The following is a 15705-nucleotide window of genomic DNA, read 5'->3' as shown; positions in this document are numbered from 1 at the left end:
TTTTTTTTTTTAGATTTGGGTTTTTATTTCTGTTATTTCTGTTATTTCTTTTCTTTTTTTTCTTTGTTTTTTTTTTGGCGGTTCTCGTGTGAAAGCAAATCACTTAGTTGGATAAGCCGGGAAGGAACGAACCGAAAACAATGCAAGTGTGGCACTTTTGACGGGCACCCTTTGACTGTTGACCGAAGGAGGGAAGGGGAAGATGTGAGCTTAGTCTGGCCAAACGAAGAGCATTTATACTAGCTGCCCTGGTCCAAGGATATTCGAGACGCCCCAAGGGGACCAACCAGTTGCAGATTGACGTGTATGGTCAGGTTTCAACGTTTCGAATCCTCATGGCCGCCGGAGAATTCCACGGCCTGTTGGTTTGAAGTTTCCCCGAACCGTTTTCCCGGCAGTTGCGGCCGGGGGGGATTGCAGCAGCGACCAAGCGCAAGCGCGACTGGACCGCCACACTGGCTCACTGCGGCTACTGCTGGCACTAAAGTTCAATGAGCGATTATCCACGGGGGAATGGGTAGCCCATCCGCGGGTATTCCATCCGCGGGTAATCCATCCGCGGGTAATCCATCCCGGGGCTTCGAGAAAATCCATTTCATTGCATCGATACGATGCGCCATGGAGAATCCGCATGCTTATCTGGCTGAAGCCGTCGGCTGCGGCTTACATGGCGGATCGGGCCACCGTCATGTCATCATGCACCCGGTCTGCCTGCGTCGCCAAAACAGGTCAACGGTACCCAGGGCATGCGGCCTGTCACGGTTCACCACAGCTGGGGTGACCTGGGCGGTGGCTCGATGTGGTGGCCCGATGTGGTGGCAAGTTGTCAATGCCGCCCCTCAACTAGGAGCCAATTGAAGCCGGCCTATCCTATCCCAGGGCCCAGCGCCCAGGCCCTTCCTTCTTCATGTTCCCCACTTACTACTCCGTACTCCTCCTCAACTTCCTGCTCGATGCCCGCTTTGACGCTTGGCGATCGGGCAATCCGGGTGCCGCCTCTGGTCGTCTCGTCACTCTCGTGCATGATGCCATGCCGCCATGTGCGGAGATCTGTCTCCGAGTCCAAGATTTGACTTGACTGGCCTGGCCTGGCAGCAGTCTGCAGTCTGCAGCCTGCAGCTCAGCAGAGGCTCGGCCCGCAATTGGCAGCGTCCTGCTTAAAATGCACGCCCAGGCCCCGTCCCGTCCGCGTCCGTCTCGAGGAGTCTCGACAGAATCCTTCCATGAATTGGTTGGCCAACAGTGGAGGGAGATTCGGAATCACAGGTCCCCAGCCTCCAAGCCGACCAACGACCAGCCACCCCTGGGAAAATTCATCCTCTTTTCCATTCTGCCGGCCCTGCACCTGTCCAACGCATCACAGCGTGTCAGCAAACAACCGCGCTTGCCCAACTCTGTCCCAACTCTGCCCATTCGATGCAACCAAACTGCCAATGCCGGGTTCCCCAACTGGACAGCCTTCGTCCTTCCGCCCACCCCCCTCCTCCCCTCCGGGGGCTCCTCCACAACGCGAACCCTTGGAAACCCAACGGGGTCATCGCCCCCCCTTTCCATCTCGGTGACCAGTGAGACAAGACGAACCTACATTTGCCTCTGCGGCTTGCACCACGTTTAATACAAGCCACGGAACCCTCCCCCCCCGGCCATGATGAGATGCTCGCCAGACGGTCATGTCATACCCAGCTTATCCCACCCATAACAGCCAAACGTCAGCTCTGCTGCCCTTCGACCTCTCCCTCACTTCCTATTGCTGATACCAAACACACACCATGGTTGGAGGCGGTAACGGCAAGGCAGAAGCCGAGGCCGTCGAGATTGCGCGCGCCGGCGCCCAACAGATCGACAGCCTGATTGACCAAATGGAGCAAGAGCTTGCTGAGGCTGGCGGTCTCGAATCCGGCTTCTTCCATGCCGAGTTCACGAATCCCAAACACTTCACGTGGCTGTTGGTAGCCTTTGCCAGTATGGGAGGCTTGCTTTCTGGTCTGGATCAGAGCCTCATCTCTGGCGCCAACTTGTATCTCCCAAGGGACTTGGGCCTGGACCGGCAACAAAACAGCTTGGTGAACTCTGGCATGCCGCTCGGCGCTGTCGGCGGTGCCCTGATTCTGTCCCCCGCAAATGAATACTTTGGAAGAAAAGGCGCAATCTATCTCTCACTGGTTCTGTATACCCTCGGAGCTGCTCTTGAAGCTGGGGCCGTCAATTTCGGTATGTCGTTGGATTCCCTTGATGTAAATCAGCCTCTCGGCTTCCTATACTCCATCGAAAGAGATGGAACAAGGGGCCAAAAAAAAAAAAAAAGGAAAAAGAAAGGGAAAAGAAAGGAAAATCGAATGAAATAAAGATAGTAAGCTAACATGTCTGCTTCCCAACCTTTTCTCAGGCTCCATGGTTGCCGGTCGTGTCATTCTCGGCCTTGGAGTAGGTCTAGAAGGTGGTACGGTTCCGGTCTATGTTGCTGAGACGGTAGAGCGCCGTGTCCGAGGCAATCTGGTGTCGTTATATCAGCTGATGATTGCCTTGGGAGAGGTTCTTGGCTATGCGGTGGCGGCCATGTTTCTCAAAGTCCCCGGAAACTGGAGATATATCCTTGGGTCTTCCCTCGTGTTCTCCACCATTATGTTTGCTGGGTAAGAGATTACGTCCCCGTCTGGCCTTGTCTTGGCATGCCGACTTTTGGCTAAACCGCAGTTCTCAAATAGCATGCTCTTCCTTCCCGAGAGTCCTCGTTATCTCATGCACAAAGGTAGAGCTCTAGACGCCTTCAAAGTGTGGAAGCGTATCCGAGGACTTCACTCGGCCGAGTCCAAAGAGGAGTTCTTTGTCATGGCGGTTGCTGCTCGTCAAGAGGCTGCAGCAGTTACACAGGTTGCCCAAAACCGTCGATTCCCGTGGATGGATTTTTTTACGTGAGTATCTCTGCCTTCCCCTCCTTGTTCTGGCCAAAAGAAGCAGGGAAAGAAATAAAACAGGAGACAAGAGACAGGAGACAGGAGAGAGAAGAATAAAAAGGGTGGGGGTTGGTGGAGAATCAAGTGGTAGGAACTTGTGCAAGTATTGACAACGACTGTCCAGTGTCCCTCGTGCTCGCCGAGCCTTGGTTTATGCCAACATTATGATTTTGCTAGGACAGTTGACTGGTGTCAATGCCATCATGTATTACATGTCTGTGCTCATGAGTCAAATTGGGTACGATGCCGAAAGGGCAAATTACATGTCACTGGTCGGGGGTGGCTCGCTCCTGCTGGGCACGATTCCCGCCGTCCTTCTGATGGAGACATGCGGCAGAAGGTTCTGGGCCATCATGATGCTGCCCGGATTCTTTCTCGGTTTGGTTCTCATTGGCATTGCCTATCAGATCAACATCGACACGCATACCATGGCTGCTGAAGGATGTTATCTCACCGGTCTCATCATTTACATGGGCTTCTTTGGTTCCTACGCCTGTCTGACTTGGGGTGAGCCAGATTTTCCTGCAACAGGGTGATCCGCTCAGCTCTTTCAGCGAACCGAGGCTAACCGTTGCGCCTTTTAGTCGTCCCCTCCGAGGTTTACCCAACCTATCTTCGAAGTTACGGCATGACTACCTCTGACGCCTTGTTGTTTTTGGCTTCCTTCATCGTCACCTACAATTTCACCGCCATGGAAGACGCCATGGGTCGTACCGGTCTTACCTTGGGCTTTTATGGAGGCATCGCTGTTGTCGGCGAGGTCTACCAAGTTTTCTTCATGCCCGAGACCAAGAACAAGACGCTCGAGGAGATTGACCAGGTCTTCTCCCGCCCCACCATGGATATCGTGAGGGAGAATTGGGCTGGCGTGAAGGAGAACATGTCAAACTTGCTCCAGGGTCGCTTCCGAAAGGTCTTTGCTGCCCAACCCGATTGTCACCCAAGCGTCGACGGAGACCTCGAGAAGCCCCTCGCTTAGGCAGGGCAGGGTCTAGAGTATCGGAGGGCGTGGGTTGTTCGGTGTAGAGACTGAACACTTTTGGTGAGAGAGCGTAGCTTGTTGCGTCAGCAGACAGCAGAATCTAGCAAATGAATGATGATGGCCAGGGATCCGAAACCATATTGCCTTTGACGCTGCCACTTGGAAGTGTCTAGCACCAATGTTCACTCTACGAAAGATTTAACCCTCACTCAGTATGTATACATCCAGGCAGCACGTAGCCAACCCATGAGCAAAAGAGGCTGGCAGCTGCAGGCGTCGGCCGTGCCGTGGACTTGTATCGGACAAACGTTGCCGCAGTCAGCAAGTTAAAATTGAGAGCGTCAATGGGTCTTATCAACCACGGACAGGCAGTGACTGCCGTAATTTACTGTTGACAGTACATACATAGCTGCTGGCTGGCATGGCCATTGCAATCCGGCGACACCAGGGACGCATCCAGGGCTTGGACATGGAAAGCGCTGGGCACTTGGAGTGACTGGTGGTTCTGCGTTTTCGGGAAGCGACTGGTCTGTATCCAGGAAATGACATCAGGAATCAGGAAATAGGATTCGGGACAAACGTGGTCGGTCTGTACGGATAGACGGGGCCGGAAGTGTGGCCAAGTGGGTCGACTAGCCCAGTTCTTAGTTTTTGACGTCTGGTCTTTTTATCCCGGGACCACTCACTACCACTCCATGACGAAGGGGTGGGTAATCTGGCAACAATTTCATCGTCAAGTCCGTGACTGACTGTTTGAGAAGATACCAGACATATAGCACGCACATCCTTCGTTTCGGCGCCCTGCCCCCCTCCCCCCCCCTCCCCATCCCGAGGTGGAGATCAAGCCGGCTCCATCGTCCTTCTGCGATGAAGGCTTCCTCGTCTCCACAGCAGCGTGGGCAGCAGGAGGCGAAGCAGCAGGGGGTGAAGCAGCAGGAGGTGAAGCAGCAGGAGGTGAAGCAGCAGGACTTTCCTGGCTTCGCACCCATTGACAGACATGTCGAGCCTTTGCTCGCGTCCGGCGCATTCGATGGCCATCTGGTGTTTGGCATGAGCTTCCTCGGGTTTTCTGATCAGGCCTGCAAGGAATGCCGTCGGAGGAAGGCTCGATGTAACCGTGCGTTGCCGACTTGCGACCCGTGTGTCAAGTATCGCCGGCATTGCCTCTATGAAAAGCATTCCCGGACACCTCTCACCCGCAAGTTCGACGGCCCCTCTCCCCCCCCTTTCCCTTCCCCTTTCCATCCCCGTCGCTTCTTCTTTTTACAAGTACTCCTTCGGGGCAAGAAAAAGGCACAGTGCTGACGGTCGAGTCACGCCCACAGGCATCTCACCGAGGTGGAGGCACGGCTGGAACGAGCAGAGCTTCTCTTGAAGCACATGCGCAATTTGGTGCCTCCTCACTTGAGGACTTGGGAGAGGCAAGATGCCGCCCCGCAACCATCTGCTGCTTCCTCCCACCATCAACATCAATTTCCGGATCCAGCATTCAATTTCTCAAGTGCCGTGCATCCGGGCACCGCCAATTCTACTCATCCATCTCACGGCACTCCAGAGTGTGATGCCAAGTCCTTCGCAGCACCCTCGGCGACGTCGCCAGCCAGGCAAGCAAAAGTAGACCCGCGTCAAGAATCTCGCCGGCCCCCTGATCCCGATCAACAACGAATGCTAGAGGGACCTCCTCTTGAGGACTTTGAATGGAGCGAGATCGACTCGGCATCCGCGTCTTTTCTCTCTGCTGAAGTCGCCGGGGAGGGAGTTGGCGGGGGGGACGGCGGAAACGTTGCAGACGACAGTCCGTTGGCCGATGGCATGGCATCGCTTAGCTTGAATGAAGGCGAATCGGGATATCTCGGCGTGGCGTCGGGCGCAGCACTGTTGAGACTTTTCGATCCACAAACACGGAGACGGACAAGAGCAAGATCGCCGAGACCTGATTCCAAGCCGTCCTTCAAGGCCTCACTGGCGCCGCTGCCCAACTGCAACCAACACATTACCGACTTCATGCTTGATTCCTTTTTCCGCCTCTACCACGTCTGCTATCCCATCGTCCATGAGCCAACCTTTCGCGCCCAGTACAGCGGGCTGATACCCAGGCCGAATGGAGCATATTGGACGGCTCTTGCTTACGTTGTTGCCGCCATCGGGACGTGGTCCTCGGCAGAATCGTCGGCAGGCACGCTCGACGTGGCCCTCTTTTCTCACGCGAGGTCTATTCTGGGATGCAACTTTCTCGAAGTCGGAAACCTTAGCCTTCTGCAGGCACTTGTGCTCGCGTCCAACTACCAACAGAAGCGGGACAAGCCAAACTCGGGCTACAACTACCTGGGGCTCAGTGGTCGCATGGCGATGGGTCTCGGTCTTCACAAAGAGTTCCCAGGATGGAACATCCCGCCGCTGGACATGGAGATTCGCAGGCGGGTTTGGTGGAGCCTCTGTTCCTTTGACAGCGGTGCCAGCATCACGTTTGGACGACCAGATGTGTGGCCGTACAGGGGCGTGGAGCTTGCGTTTCCGTTGAACGTAAAGGACGAGGACCTCACCGCGGCTTCGCTGTCGTACCCGGCCGAAAGCAACCAAGTCACGCCATACACGGCCATCGCAACCCAAGCTCGGTTCCACATTGCGGCGCTCGGATGCTACGAAAAGGTCATCTCAAAGTCCTTCTCCACGGCCGAGGAGATGCTTCGTCTAGACTCGTCCCTCATCGATCCCTGGAAGGCCAGCGTTCCAGCCTACTTTGCCGAGGGCACCACCGTACCACGGCTGTATGCCCTTCCGCAAGCCATAATGGGATGGCGTCTACGAAACTTGCGCATAATCATGTATCGGCCATTCGTCATACGCCGAGCGTTGAGAGGGAGGCCTGACTCAGACGAAGCTAGCATTTTGGCTTATGAGAAATGTTTGGCGAATGCAAAGTCAACCATTGAGAGCATTGAGGAGTTTTGGGATAACCAAGAGCATAGCCGTCACGCGGCCTGGTATGGATTGTAAGTGCCTCCCCCATTCTTTTTTTTTCCCCTCTTTCTCCCCCCCCTATTTCCCCCCCTATTTTCCCCTTTTTTCTTCTTCTTCTTCTTTTGTGCGTGCGTGTGTGAAAAAATGACTGGCGGCAACTGGAAAACGATTGGCTCGAGTTGCTGACTGCTGATGGTGCAAATGCGAAAAAAAACACGAGAAGATACTTTCTCTTTCAAGCCGCCTTGATTCCTTGTCTCTGCCTTCGAAATGAATCATCAGCTGAAAAAGCAGGCGACTGGCGGAGCCAAATTCGCATCACTCTCAAGGTCATAGCCGCCATGAGCTCCCTAAACGCCAGCTGTTGGCGGTGTCACCAGATCCTCTCCGACCTGTGCAGCAAACACATTGACAGCAGCCCACCAAAACATTTTGAAACGTCTTCAAAGACGCCTCCGTTGCAAAAGATGTATCAAGAGCACAGCTTGCCCCAGCCAGCACACCAAGCTGCGTCCCCTTGGCCTACTAGCCAGCCTTGGGGGCAAAATCCGGAAATGCAGATCAACAATGTTATTAGCATGATGTGGCCAAGCGTTCCGGCGCTGGAAGCGGCTGACGTAGGAATGGCGGACGACACAGGATGGATGGATTTCTGCGATCTGGAAGCGGCGGTTATTGGTGATGCTTGGGCAAGAATCATGAACCTTCCGGGGAGATGACGAGTGGCGAGTGCTTAATCCCACATCTCCCACCGCTGTCCACAGGAATGTGGCGTACACTTATGCAATTCCGCCAAGGGTTGAGGCTGTTGGACCAGCCATGAATGCGACGGTCTCCTCCTGTGTACGGAGTCTTATGAGACAGAGATACTGATCTGGTGAGCATTCCCTCTTGCCATCATGATGACTACAGCGTTATTCAAGGTCGATGGTTGACCAAGACAGGTGGGGGGATATCGCTTATCAGTCGGTGTCCGATTCCGTCAAGTTTGGGCCGAGGCGACGAAGAGCCAGGAGCTCGTATGGGACAGTTGGACCCATTGCCAGCGATGACATGGCCATATATACGCCGACAAACTCAGTTGGAGGATTGGAGCGGCCCGCCTTGACACCCTGAGCCTTGGAGGCAGTGGGGTTGTGTATGGTATGGATCAGGCATCTTTGAGTGCGTACGCGAGCGATTCCTTCCTTTCTGGTCACTGAAACGGACACTCGGTACGGAGTATGCCTGGAGTATGCCTGGAGTATGCTTTCGGATGCGGCAGCTTGGACTGACGACTGAGCTGCGCCCTGTGGATGTGCCATGATATCTGGAGGGTGGCGCCACGATGGTCACGGGAAGCCCTCAAGCCGTCGACAAGGTCCACGGCATTTGTACTTTTTGTTCGCACGTACATAGTATGTACCGTGTCACAGCTACGAGACGGTGGGAGTGGTTCAATTTCAAAGCCCAGGCTCTTGATGCGCGTTGGTATGTGTCGCACGCCAGCAGTCAGTCGGTCGGTCGGTCGTCTCAGTTGTCTCAGTTGTCTCAGTTGTCTCTTCCGCGACGGCAGTCATCGCGTCGCACGTGGAATGAGAGCGGGACAAGGAACGGTCGGACGCAGATCACTTCCAGTCACGCCCAATCCAGCTAGAAGCAGTTGAAACAGAGATTTGCCGGGGGGGGGAGGGGGGGGGGGGGGGGGGGGGCAGCCGCACGGCCACCACATGGCATGCCCATGCCATCCAGGCCTGTGACGGCGGCATCTTGCGGCCCTTGGCTCGACTTCTTCGACTGTTTCGACTTCTTCAGCTGACGGACGGGTGGCGGTGCCAATGACCTCCGTCGAGGCTATCGCTAAGCGCAGATTCGCGCGTGTCGTGTTGTTCCATGGGCCCCTCAGTTGTTGTGTGTTGCGTTGTTTTTATCTGGTTTGCGTCAATTGTTTCGCTTCGTTCCCCTTCCCCCCACCCCCCCCCTCCCCTTCTCTCTCTCCGCCCATGCCTGCCTTTGCTGCCCAAGCGTCAACCCTCGTCCCATCTCTTCTCCCCAGGCCGCCTGCATCCTGCTTGCGTCAAAACGTGTGGTCCCAGTGTGGAGAAAGCGACATGTACTCCGTAGCCTCGTTCGTTTTCCCCAGGTACGGGGACCGCTGATTGGTCGGCGATGTGGGCGGCTCCCGCCAGCTGCCGCCGTGCACTTGACCAGCCTGGCTGCACCTGGCTCTGCACCTGGCTCCTCCGCAGCTGCATCAACTGCATCAACTGTCCATCGAAATCATCATCTGACCCCACCCAGACTGACTGACTGACTCTGACTGACGGACTTGACTGTGACTTCTTCACGTTTGTCTCGACATGGTGCCGCCTTGCAAGACGCGGCCGCATTCATTCACACGTCCCCGAGTAGCCGCCTGCGGTTCACGGTCGGCCAGAGGCCAAAACAACACGGGTCACGTCAGGCCTAAAGCTAAGCGTGCAGTACTGTAGGTACCTATGTGATTACCCCTCCTTTTTGCATCCCCCTGCGATCCTATCCTTGCACGGCCTACAAAGTCTGCCGAGAATGCGGATGCGGGCTATCAATTCTTCTTCATTGGGCTTCAATCCCTGGGCGAAACGCCAAGTATAGTATGTACTAAGCAGTTCCCTGTCAGCAAACATTGACCTTTCTTGATGTGCTGCTAGTGCCTCGGCGTGTTTCGTCTACCCACCCAACATTGCAGCAATCAGCACCAGCACCGCCCATTGGCTCCGGTTGTCTTCGGCTGGAGTTTGGACGCTGGCGGCGGACTGGGCGGATTCGGGCGGAGTCTTTCGTGCCTTCAACCCCCCCCCCCAGCATGCATCAATGATCAAGCCGCCCGACCGTTGAACCCCAACTTGCCGACAAACTAGACAAACTAGTCAGTTGGCCCTTCACCGCCGTCTGCCACGAGCCGACGTTTGATTAACGTACGGAGTACCCCATACTTGTCTCTATGTTATGCACGCTAAAGCTACAGCGTCAGGCGCTGCCAAATCACCACGGCCCACCCATCCTTTCGATTCGAATCGGTCAATTCTTGCAAGAGACGCCAGGTACGGAGTACAGGAGGAGTGAGGAGTCTGGTGCAGCTACCAGACGCATCACATCACGCCCAGCAATACACGCCGTACTTTACAAAAAGCCCCAGGTCCCCTCCACCTTTCTGTCGGAGCAAGTCTTTTGCTGTCCTTGGTCGACGAGGTCCGCCTGGTGCTCCTGCTACCTGCTCAGTTTCCCCTTGTGCTCATTTCTTTCACCCCCCCCTGTTGCATGACTTCGTACAGCAGTGTCACCACGACATTAGCGATTGAAACCAGTGTGACCCCTGCTTGTTTGGCCCTTGCAGATCAGACCGCAACTTTCTTCTCTCTACCGCCTCGACAGCACCGACAGCACCGACAGCACCAACTGCACCGACACCAACTGCACCAACTGCACCGACTGCACCGACGCAGCACGTCAGGAATAACGACAGAACGTGGCATAAACCAGTGACTCCGTACTCCGTGCCCGGTGCTCCGTGCTCCGTGCTCCGTGTCGCAGTCGGTTCTGGAGACCGTTGGTCAAAGCTTGATCCTTTTTGGTGGTGCCCGAGCAACGCTGGATGAGTCGCCATCAAACTGCATTTAAATCTCCACGCCCCCCTTCCCAGCTCTCCGAGGCCCCGTTTTCCTTTTCTTTCGTTTGGACCTCTTCCTCCCCGGCCTCATCTGTGGATTGCTTCTTGGCTCTGTACCTCCATGGACTGCCTGCTGCACAAACTGACTTGACCCCGTCTCTTCACTCCTCTGCAAAGATATAAAAAAAAAAAAAAAAAAAAAAAAAAAAAAAGAAACGCAAAGTAAAACAAGAAAAGGAGTGGAAGGGCACGATGGAACAAAGAAGTAGCTTTGCCGCATCCGACACGACATACCACAGCTTCCTCGACATTGAACTTCAAGAACCACCATCTCCCCCGCGGAGTAGAGGAAGCGCGGTGGTTGTTGGCTCGAATCATGGCGGCCAACGCTCGGAGCAGCTCAATCCCCATGAATTCGAATCGGCATTTCCATCGGGAGCCAAGATGCAGCGGCAGGACTCGGGGTACGAGTCGCACGTTTCCGGATCAGCCCGAAACTCCATGTCCCAGACGAGGCCGGGCCACCCTTGTCGGCCAGTATCAAACGGGTCGTCTGGCGGCGGCGTTGCGACAACGTCGAGATGCCGAACCGTGCGGCCGTCTACGCGCCGATGGGCGAAATCGTACCCTCAGCCCAACGCGCAATCACTCTGCTCGCGTGCCAAAGCCAACGCCAACGCCGCCCAGACCACTGTGTACTTTCAGTTTCCGACACCCGACCTGGATCTGGTGGAGCTGACGGAGACGACGCCGCGACGGCAGCCGTCTGCTCCGCCGCCTCCCCCGACCACGCACTACTGGACCAGCGACAGCACCCGCCGGCTGGAGTATGCTGCCATCGACGCTGCCAGCCGCGGCGTCAAGGGCTGGGTCAGGAGACACCTCGTCCCCGACTGCTTCACCCCACGGCATGTCGCCTTTGACGACGACTCGGGCAGTGTCCGTCGCTACAGGCTTGAGCTCGAGGAGGAAGACGACGACGACGAGAAGATGCGCCCGGCGGCAAATGGCGCCACCGCGCAGCGTCGAAAAGGAAAAGGGTGGTTCGTGTTTTCTCTGCGCAGAAGCAGCACCCTCTAGCAAGCCGTGCGCATCATTGCCAACTGTACCCCAAACCGAGGATTCGTTCTCGCCTTGTGCAAATCTTGACGGAAATCTAGGATTTCTCCTGGCAATCCCCTTTGGCATGACACACAAAGGTTCTGTTTACGGAGTATCAACGGCGTTTATACCCTTTACTTTACGTGTATGACTTTTTTTTTTTTTTTTTTTTGTTTTTGGTTCAGACCATTTTAACGATCTACCTGTAATAATGTTTTTGTCTTTTTTTTTTTTTTTCTTTTTTTTTCTTTGTTCCACCTTTTATTTCCAAAACTACATGGGAGCAACAGCATCAACATGACAGAGACTGCATCAGAAACACGATACAAAACGAGACACGAGAGACAGAAACAGCATTAGCCCCGGGACCTATGCACACATGAACAAATACCCAGGATAGGATACAGACGCATAGCATAGCATAGCATAGGTTTATACACTAGAAATGGAAAAAAAAAATGAATGAATTGAAAAAGCTCAAAGCATGCCGCGTAGATTAAGCGTAGCATGTTTTGCTAGACTATGGAACGCTTAAAACTAGATTTCAAGGTGATGAACATGAAAAGAAAAAGAAGATGAAAAAGAAAGGAAAATCCGACTTGTCAAGCTGGCGGCTGCTACATAGAGCTTGACCCGCGCACATCCCCAACACGGGGCGTCAGCGCAGACAAAGAAGAGAGGGCACATGGTGCGTCCAATCTGGAAAATAAAGTAAAAAATAAGAAAAGAAAAGAAGAAAGAAAAAAAGTCATTCGACGTGCTCTCCATTCTCAGCGGGCATCGGGTTGTGCGTGCCTACAGGCCCAAAGTCGAGATACACATACACACACACACACATACACACACACACACGGCAAAGTCGGGACGTGCCGGGCAAAAAGTGCAACAATGAAAAAGAAAAAAAAGAAAAAAACACCTATCTCACCGTCACGTTGGCCATGAAGCCAACCGGCCGGTAGTTGAACCAGCCGTCCTGCTCCAGCTCGTACTCGGCATCGGCCATGGCAAAGTCGACTTTTGCCAGCAGCGTGGCCAGGACCAGCACGCTCCACTGCCAGGCGTGGTGCTTCCCGATGCACTCGCGCTTCCCGTTGCCGAACCACTTCTTGGCCCCGTCGGGAAGCGCGGCCAGCTGGTCGGGCAGCATGCGCTCGGGCCGAAAGGCCAGCGGGTCGTCGAAGACGGCCGGGTCGCGGTTCACGCCGGCCATGACGACGATGATGGCTTGGTCGTGGGCCACCTGGTACTTGCCGCCGGCGAGCTGGACGGGGGCTCTGCTCGCGCTGGGGACGGGCTCGATGTTGAAGCCGGGGGCGGCGAACGACAGGCGGAGCGACTCGCGGACGACGGCGTGGACGTAGTGCAGGCGGTCGAGGTCGTCGGCGGCCAGCTCGCGGCCGCCGGGGGCGACGGCGTCCAGCTCCTGCCGGGCCCGGGCGACGGCCTCGGGGTTCCTGAGCAGCAGGAAGATGGCGGTGGCCAGCAGGCAGGGGGCCGTGCTGCTCCCGATGGGCATGGACACAATCTCGTCGACAACTTGCGAGTCCGTCAGCTTCTCGCCCGTCTCGGGGTCGCGGGCGTCCAGCATGGCCGCGAGCAGGTCGTCGCGGCCCGTCGGGTTGTCCCTCCGGTGCCGCACGACCCGGTCGGCGTACTCGCGCATGGTGCGGATGGCGCGCTTGAACCTGCCCCGGCGCAGCAGGTTGAGGCACCCGGGCCGGGTGGGCCGCAGCATGGCCTCCGAGGTGGCGTCCTCCATGGCCTGGAGCATGGGGTGCGGCGGCCCGTCCAGGCAGTGCAGCCGCGCGCCCAGCAGCGTAAAGGTGGTCGTCTCGAGATCGAGCCGCTGGAGCTCGGCCAGCGGGGACACGGCGGCGCGAGGGCCGAGCCTCTCCCACTTTGCCACGAGCTCGTTGGCCAGGTCGCGCATCTCGAGGAAGCCTCGCTGCCTCACGGCGGCGGCCGACAGGTGCGGGGCCATGATGCGATGGGCCACCCCCCAGCTCGGCTCGTGGTCAAAGGCCGTGAAGAGCGCGTCGTGCACGGCGGCCCGGATCTCGACGACGGGCCCGCCGACAAACTTGCGGAACCGCGCCTGGTCGCACAGCTCCTCGGCCAGGGCTACGCTGGCGACAAAGACAACGGTGCGGCCCAGGACCGTGATCTGGAAGATCTCGCCGTACTGTTCCGCCAGCTTCTTCAGGCAAGCCCACGTGTTGCTCGGGGTGATTGTGAACAGGTTGCCCAGCAGGGGGATGCCAGGCGGCTGCGGGATGGTGGCCATGGTTCAGATGGCCCCCCTTTTTTTTCCTCGACGGGGCAGCTAAGCTCTGGGACTTGGGGGAAGGGGGGGATATGGTGTCTTTTTTATCAGCCGAGATGGCGCTTTGCCTTGGCTGTCGTTCTCAGACGTCGTTCTCAGATGTCGTTCTCGGACGTCGTTCTTAGACGTCGTTCTCATACGTCGTTCTCCTTCTCAGACACCCGACCGGGGAAGGCTGAGGGTTTGTCGACGCAGCCACGGTCGCGTCCCGCCCGCCGATCGTTTGTTGCATCGACAACCGGCTGAGCCAGCCAGCCACAGGCTTTTTTGCGTGCCGCCTCTTTGTACAGAGTACGGACACGCACTGTGACGCTGCAAGGCAAGTGCGCAAGGTTCAGTAAGACAAAAGCCGGCAGGCATGACAGGGTGACGACGGCTCAGCGTATCGCGGCCTGCATCAGCCGGCATGCCAAATGCGACGAGAGCCAGAGCCATTGGGCCAGGCCAGCCCGTTTGTTTTGACGCACGCATCAAGCAAACCGGGATAATGGCCGGGGACACCTGCGTCACGCCACTTTTCCCTTTCTTTTTTTTTTTTTTTCTTTTTTTTTTCCCCTCCATATTGGGGCGTCTTACTGGCAAAAGCGGGAAAAAACGAAGCTCCTTCGCAGTTCGGGCTGCGGCCGTCTGTTTCGGGGTGGCGAAGAACAATCGTTTCCGAGTCGGTTCCTCGGGGCTGCAAGATTCACGAGCTGCATTGCTCACCGGGAATCCCACGCTTCGACGCAGCAACAAAAACACAGTCCATCGTCCATCGTCCGTCGTCCGTCGTCCATCGTCCGTAGTCCATTATCACCAAAGAAAAAAAAGAAAAAAAAAAAGGAAGAAAAAAGAAAACGAAGCTGGCCTCGGCTGGGGTGGTTGATCCGGGCCGGCCATCCCGGTGGGGCCCCGCTTAGTCATTCCCCCCTCCCTCCTCTCTCTCCCCAAACCTGTCATCATGCATCATCATCAACACGCCCTCGCTGCCGCCAGAATCCATCAAATTGGCATCGCAGAACCTGGACGTGGACGCCGCCCCCGAGACCGGCCGCCTCAAGCCTCCGCTCCCCTGCTCCGTCGCACCGACTGTCGCTCCTTCGCAGCCCCCCTTAAACCCCCAACCCCAAACGCTCACTCCGTGCGCCCTCTTCACCTCCTCGTGCGGATAAGACAACAAAGCCGCCGCCATGACGCGCGCTCAGCAGACCATCTCCTTCGGCCTCCTCGTCACCTCTGTACGCGCCCCAGCCGTCAAAATTCCTCATGGCCCCCGTGCGGGGGAACGCGTTTCTCGGGGGGTTCTGACCGTAGCTGCAGCTTTACCTCGCGCTTTACCTCGAGCTGATTCCGCTTCCTGCCCTGGTTCAGCAGCAGATTGTTCCCGTCGTACGTCCTTGCTCCCAAACAACCTCCCCCGAAAATCAATCAGCACCCGTGTGCAAAATCTTCAATTGCGTCCTTGTTCCTCGTTCCTTGCTAACCGTGTTGTTTTTTGTTTCCCTCCTTACTTCGCAGCTTCCCTTCTGGGCTCTCGTATCCTTTGGTGCTCTTCTTCTGTTCCGTCTCGGCTGGGGGGTTTTCACCTTCAACGACGTCCCCCAAGCCCACAAGGAGCTGATGCGAGAAATTGACTTGGCCAAGGTGGACCTTCGAAAGCTCGGCGTAGACGTCGATTGATCTGGGACATCGATAGAGAAGGAAATAATAGTATTAATAATAACAACAACAATAATAATAAAGAAATAAAAAGGGGAAAAAATTCGGAATGCGCATT

The 15705-nt window shown here is 56.1% G+C and overlaps 6 protein-coding genes across 6 annotated transcripts; 4 read left to right on the top strand and 2 right to left on the bottom strand.

Annotated features, from left to right (window-relative positions):
• Positions 1 to 1769: 1769 nt before the first annotated feature.
• Positions 1770 to 3933, top strand: UV8b_00808 (uncharacterized protein; the record flags this gene model as incomplete). The annotated part of the gene is made up of 5 exons (XM_043138306.1): positions 1770 to 2211; positions 2387 to 2633; positions 2706 to 2912; positions 3079 to 3461; positions 3539 to 3933. The coding sequence occupies 5 exons, from the start codon at positions 1770 to 1772 to the stop codon at positions 3931 to 3933; spliced, it is 1674 nt and encodes a 557-aa protein (XP_042994240.1).
• Positions 3934 to 4631: 698 nt separating this feature from the next.
• UV8b_00807 (uncharacterized protein) lies at positions 4632 to 7616 on the top strand (the record flags this gene model as incomplete). Its single annotated transcript, XM_043138305.1, has 4 exons — positions 4632 to 4642; positions 4698 to 5138; positions 5262 to 6929; positions 7121 to 7616. The coding sequence occupies 4 exons, from the start codon at positions 4632 to 4634 to the stop codon at positions 7614 to 7616; spliced, it is 2616 nt and encodes an 871-aa protein (XP_042994239.1).
• A 243-nt stretch (positions 7617 to 7859) lies between these two features.
• Positions 7860 to 8201, bottom strand: UV8b_00806 (uncharacterized protein; the record flags this gene model as incomplete). Its single annotated transcript, XM_043138304.1, has 1 exon — positions 7860 to 8201. One exon carries the CDS (start codon positions 8199 to 8201, stop codon positions 7860 to 7862), a length of 342 nt encoding a protein of 113 aa, XP_042994238.1.
• Positions 8202 to 10777: 2576 nt separating this feature from the next.
• On the top strand, positions 10778 to 11605 carry UV8b_00805 (uncharacterized protein; the record flags this gene model as incomplete). The annotated part of the gene is made up of 1 exon (XM_043138303.1): positions 10778 to 11605. One exon carries the CDS (start codon positions 10778 to 10780, stop codon positions 11603 to 11605), a length of 828 nt encoding a protein of 275 aa, XP_042994237.1.
• A 937-nt stretch (positions 11606 to 12542) lies between these two features.
• UV8b_00804 (uncharacterized protein) lies at positions 12543 to 13910 on the bottom strand (the record flags this gene model as incomplete). The annotated part of the gene is made up of 1 exon (XM_043138302.1): positions 12543 to 13910. One exon carries the CDS (start codon positions 13908 to 13910, stop codon positions 12543 to 12545), a length of 1368 nt encoding a protein of 455 aa, XP_042994236.1.
• Positions 13911 to 15118: 1208 nt separating this feature from the next.
• Positions 15119 to 15608, top strand: UV8b_00803 (uncharacterized protein; the record flags this gene model as incomplete). Its single annotated transcript, XM_043138301.1, has 3 exons — positions 15119 to 15166; positions 15249 to 15317; positions 15447 to 15608. The coding sequence occupies 3 exons, from the start codon at positions 15119 to 15121 to the stop codon at positions 15606 to 15608; spliced, it is 279 nt and encodes a 92-aa protein (XP_042994235.1).
• Between the last annotated feature and the right edge of the window lie 97 nt (positions 15609 to 15705).

This window comes from Ustilaginoidea virens, chromosome 1, assembly GCF_000687475.1.
Source record: "Ustilaginoidea virens chromosome 1, complete sequence".
NCBI lineage: Eukaryota > Fungi > Ascomycota > Sordariomycetes > Hypocreales > Clavicipitaceae > Ustilaginoidea > Ustilaginoidea virens.
The sequence above is the reverse complement of the archived record's forward strand: the minus strand, read 5'-3'. Positions and strand labels throughout refer to the sequence as shown.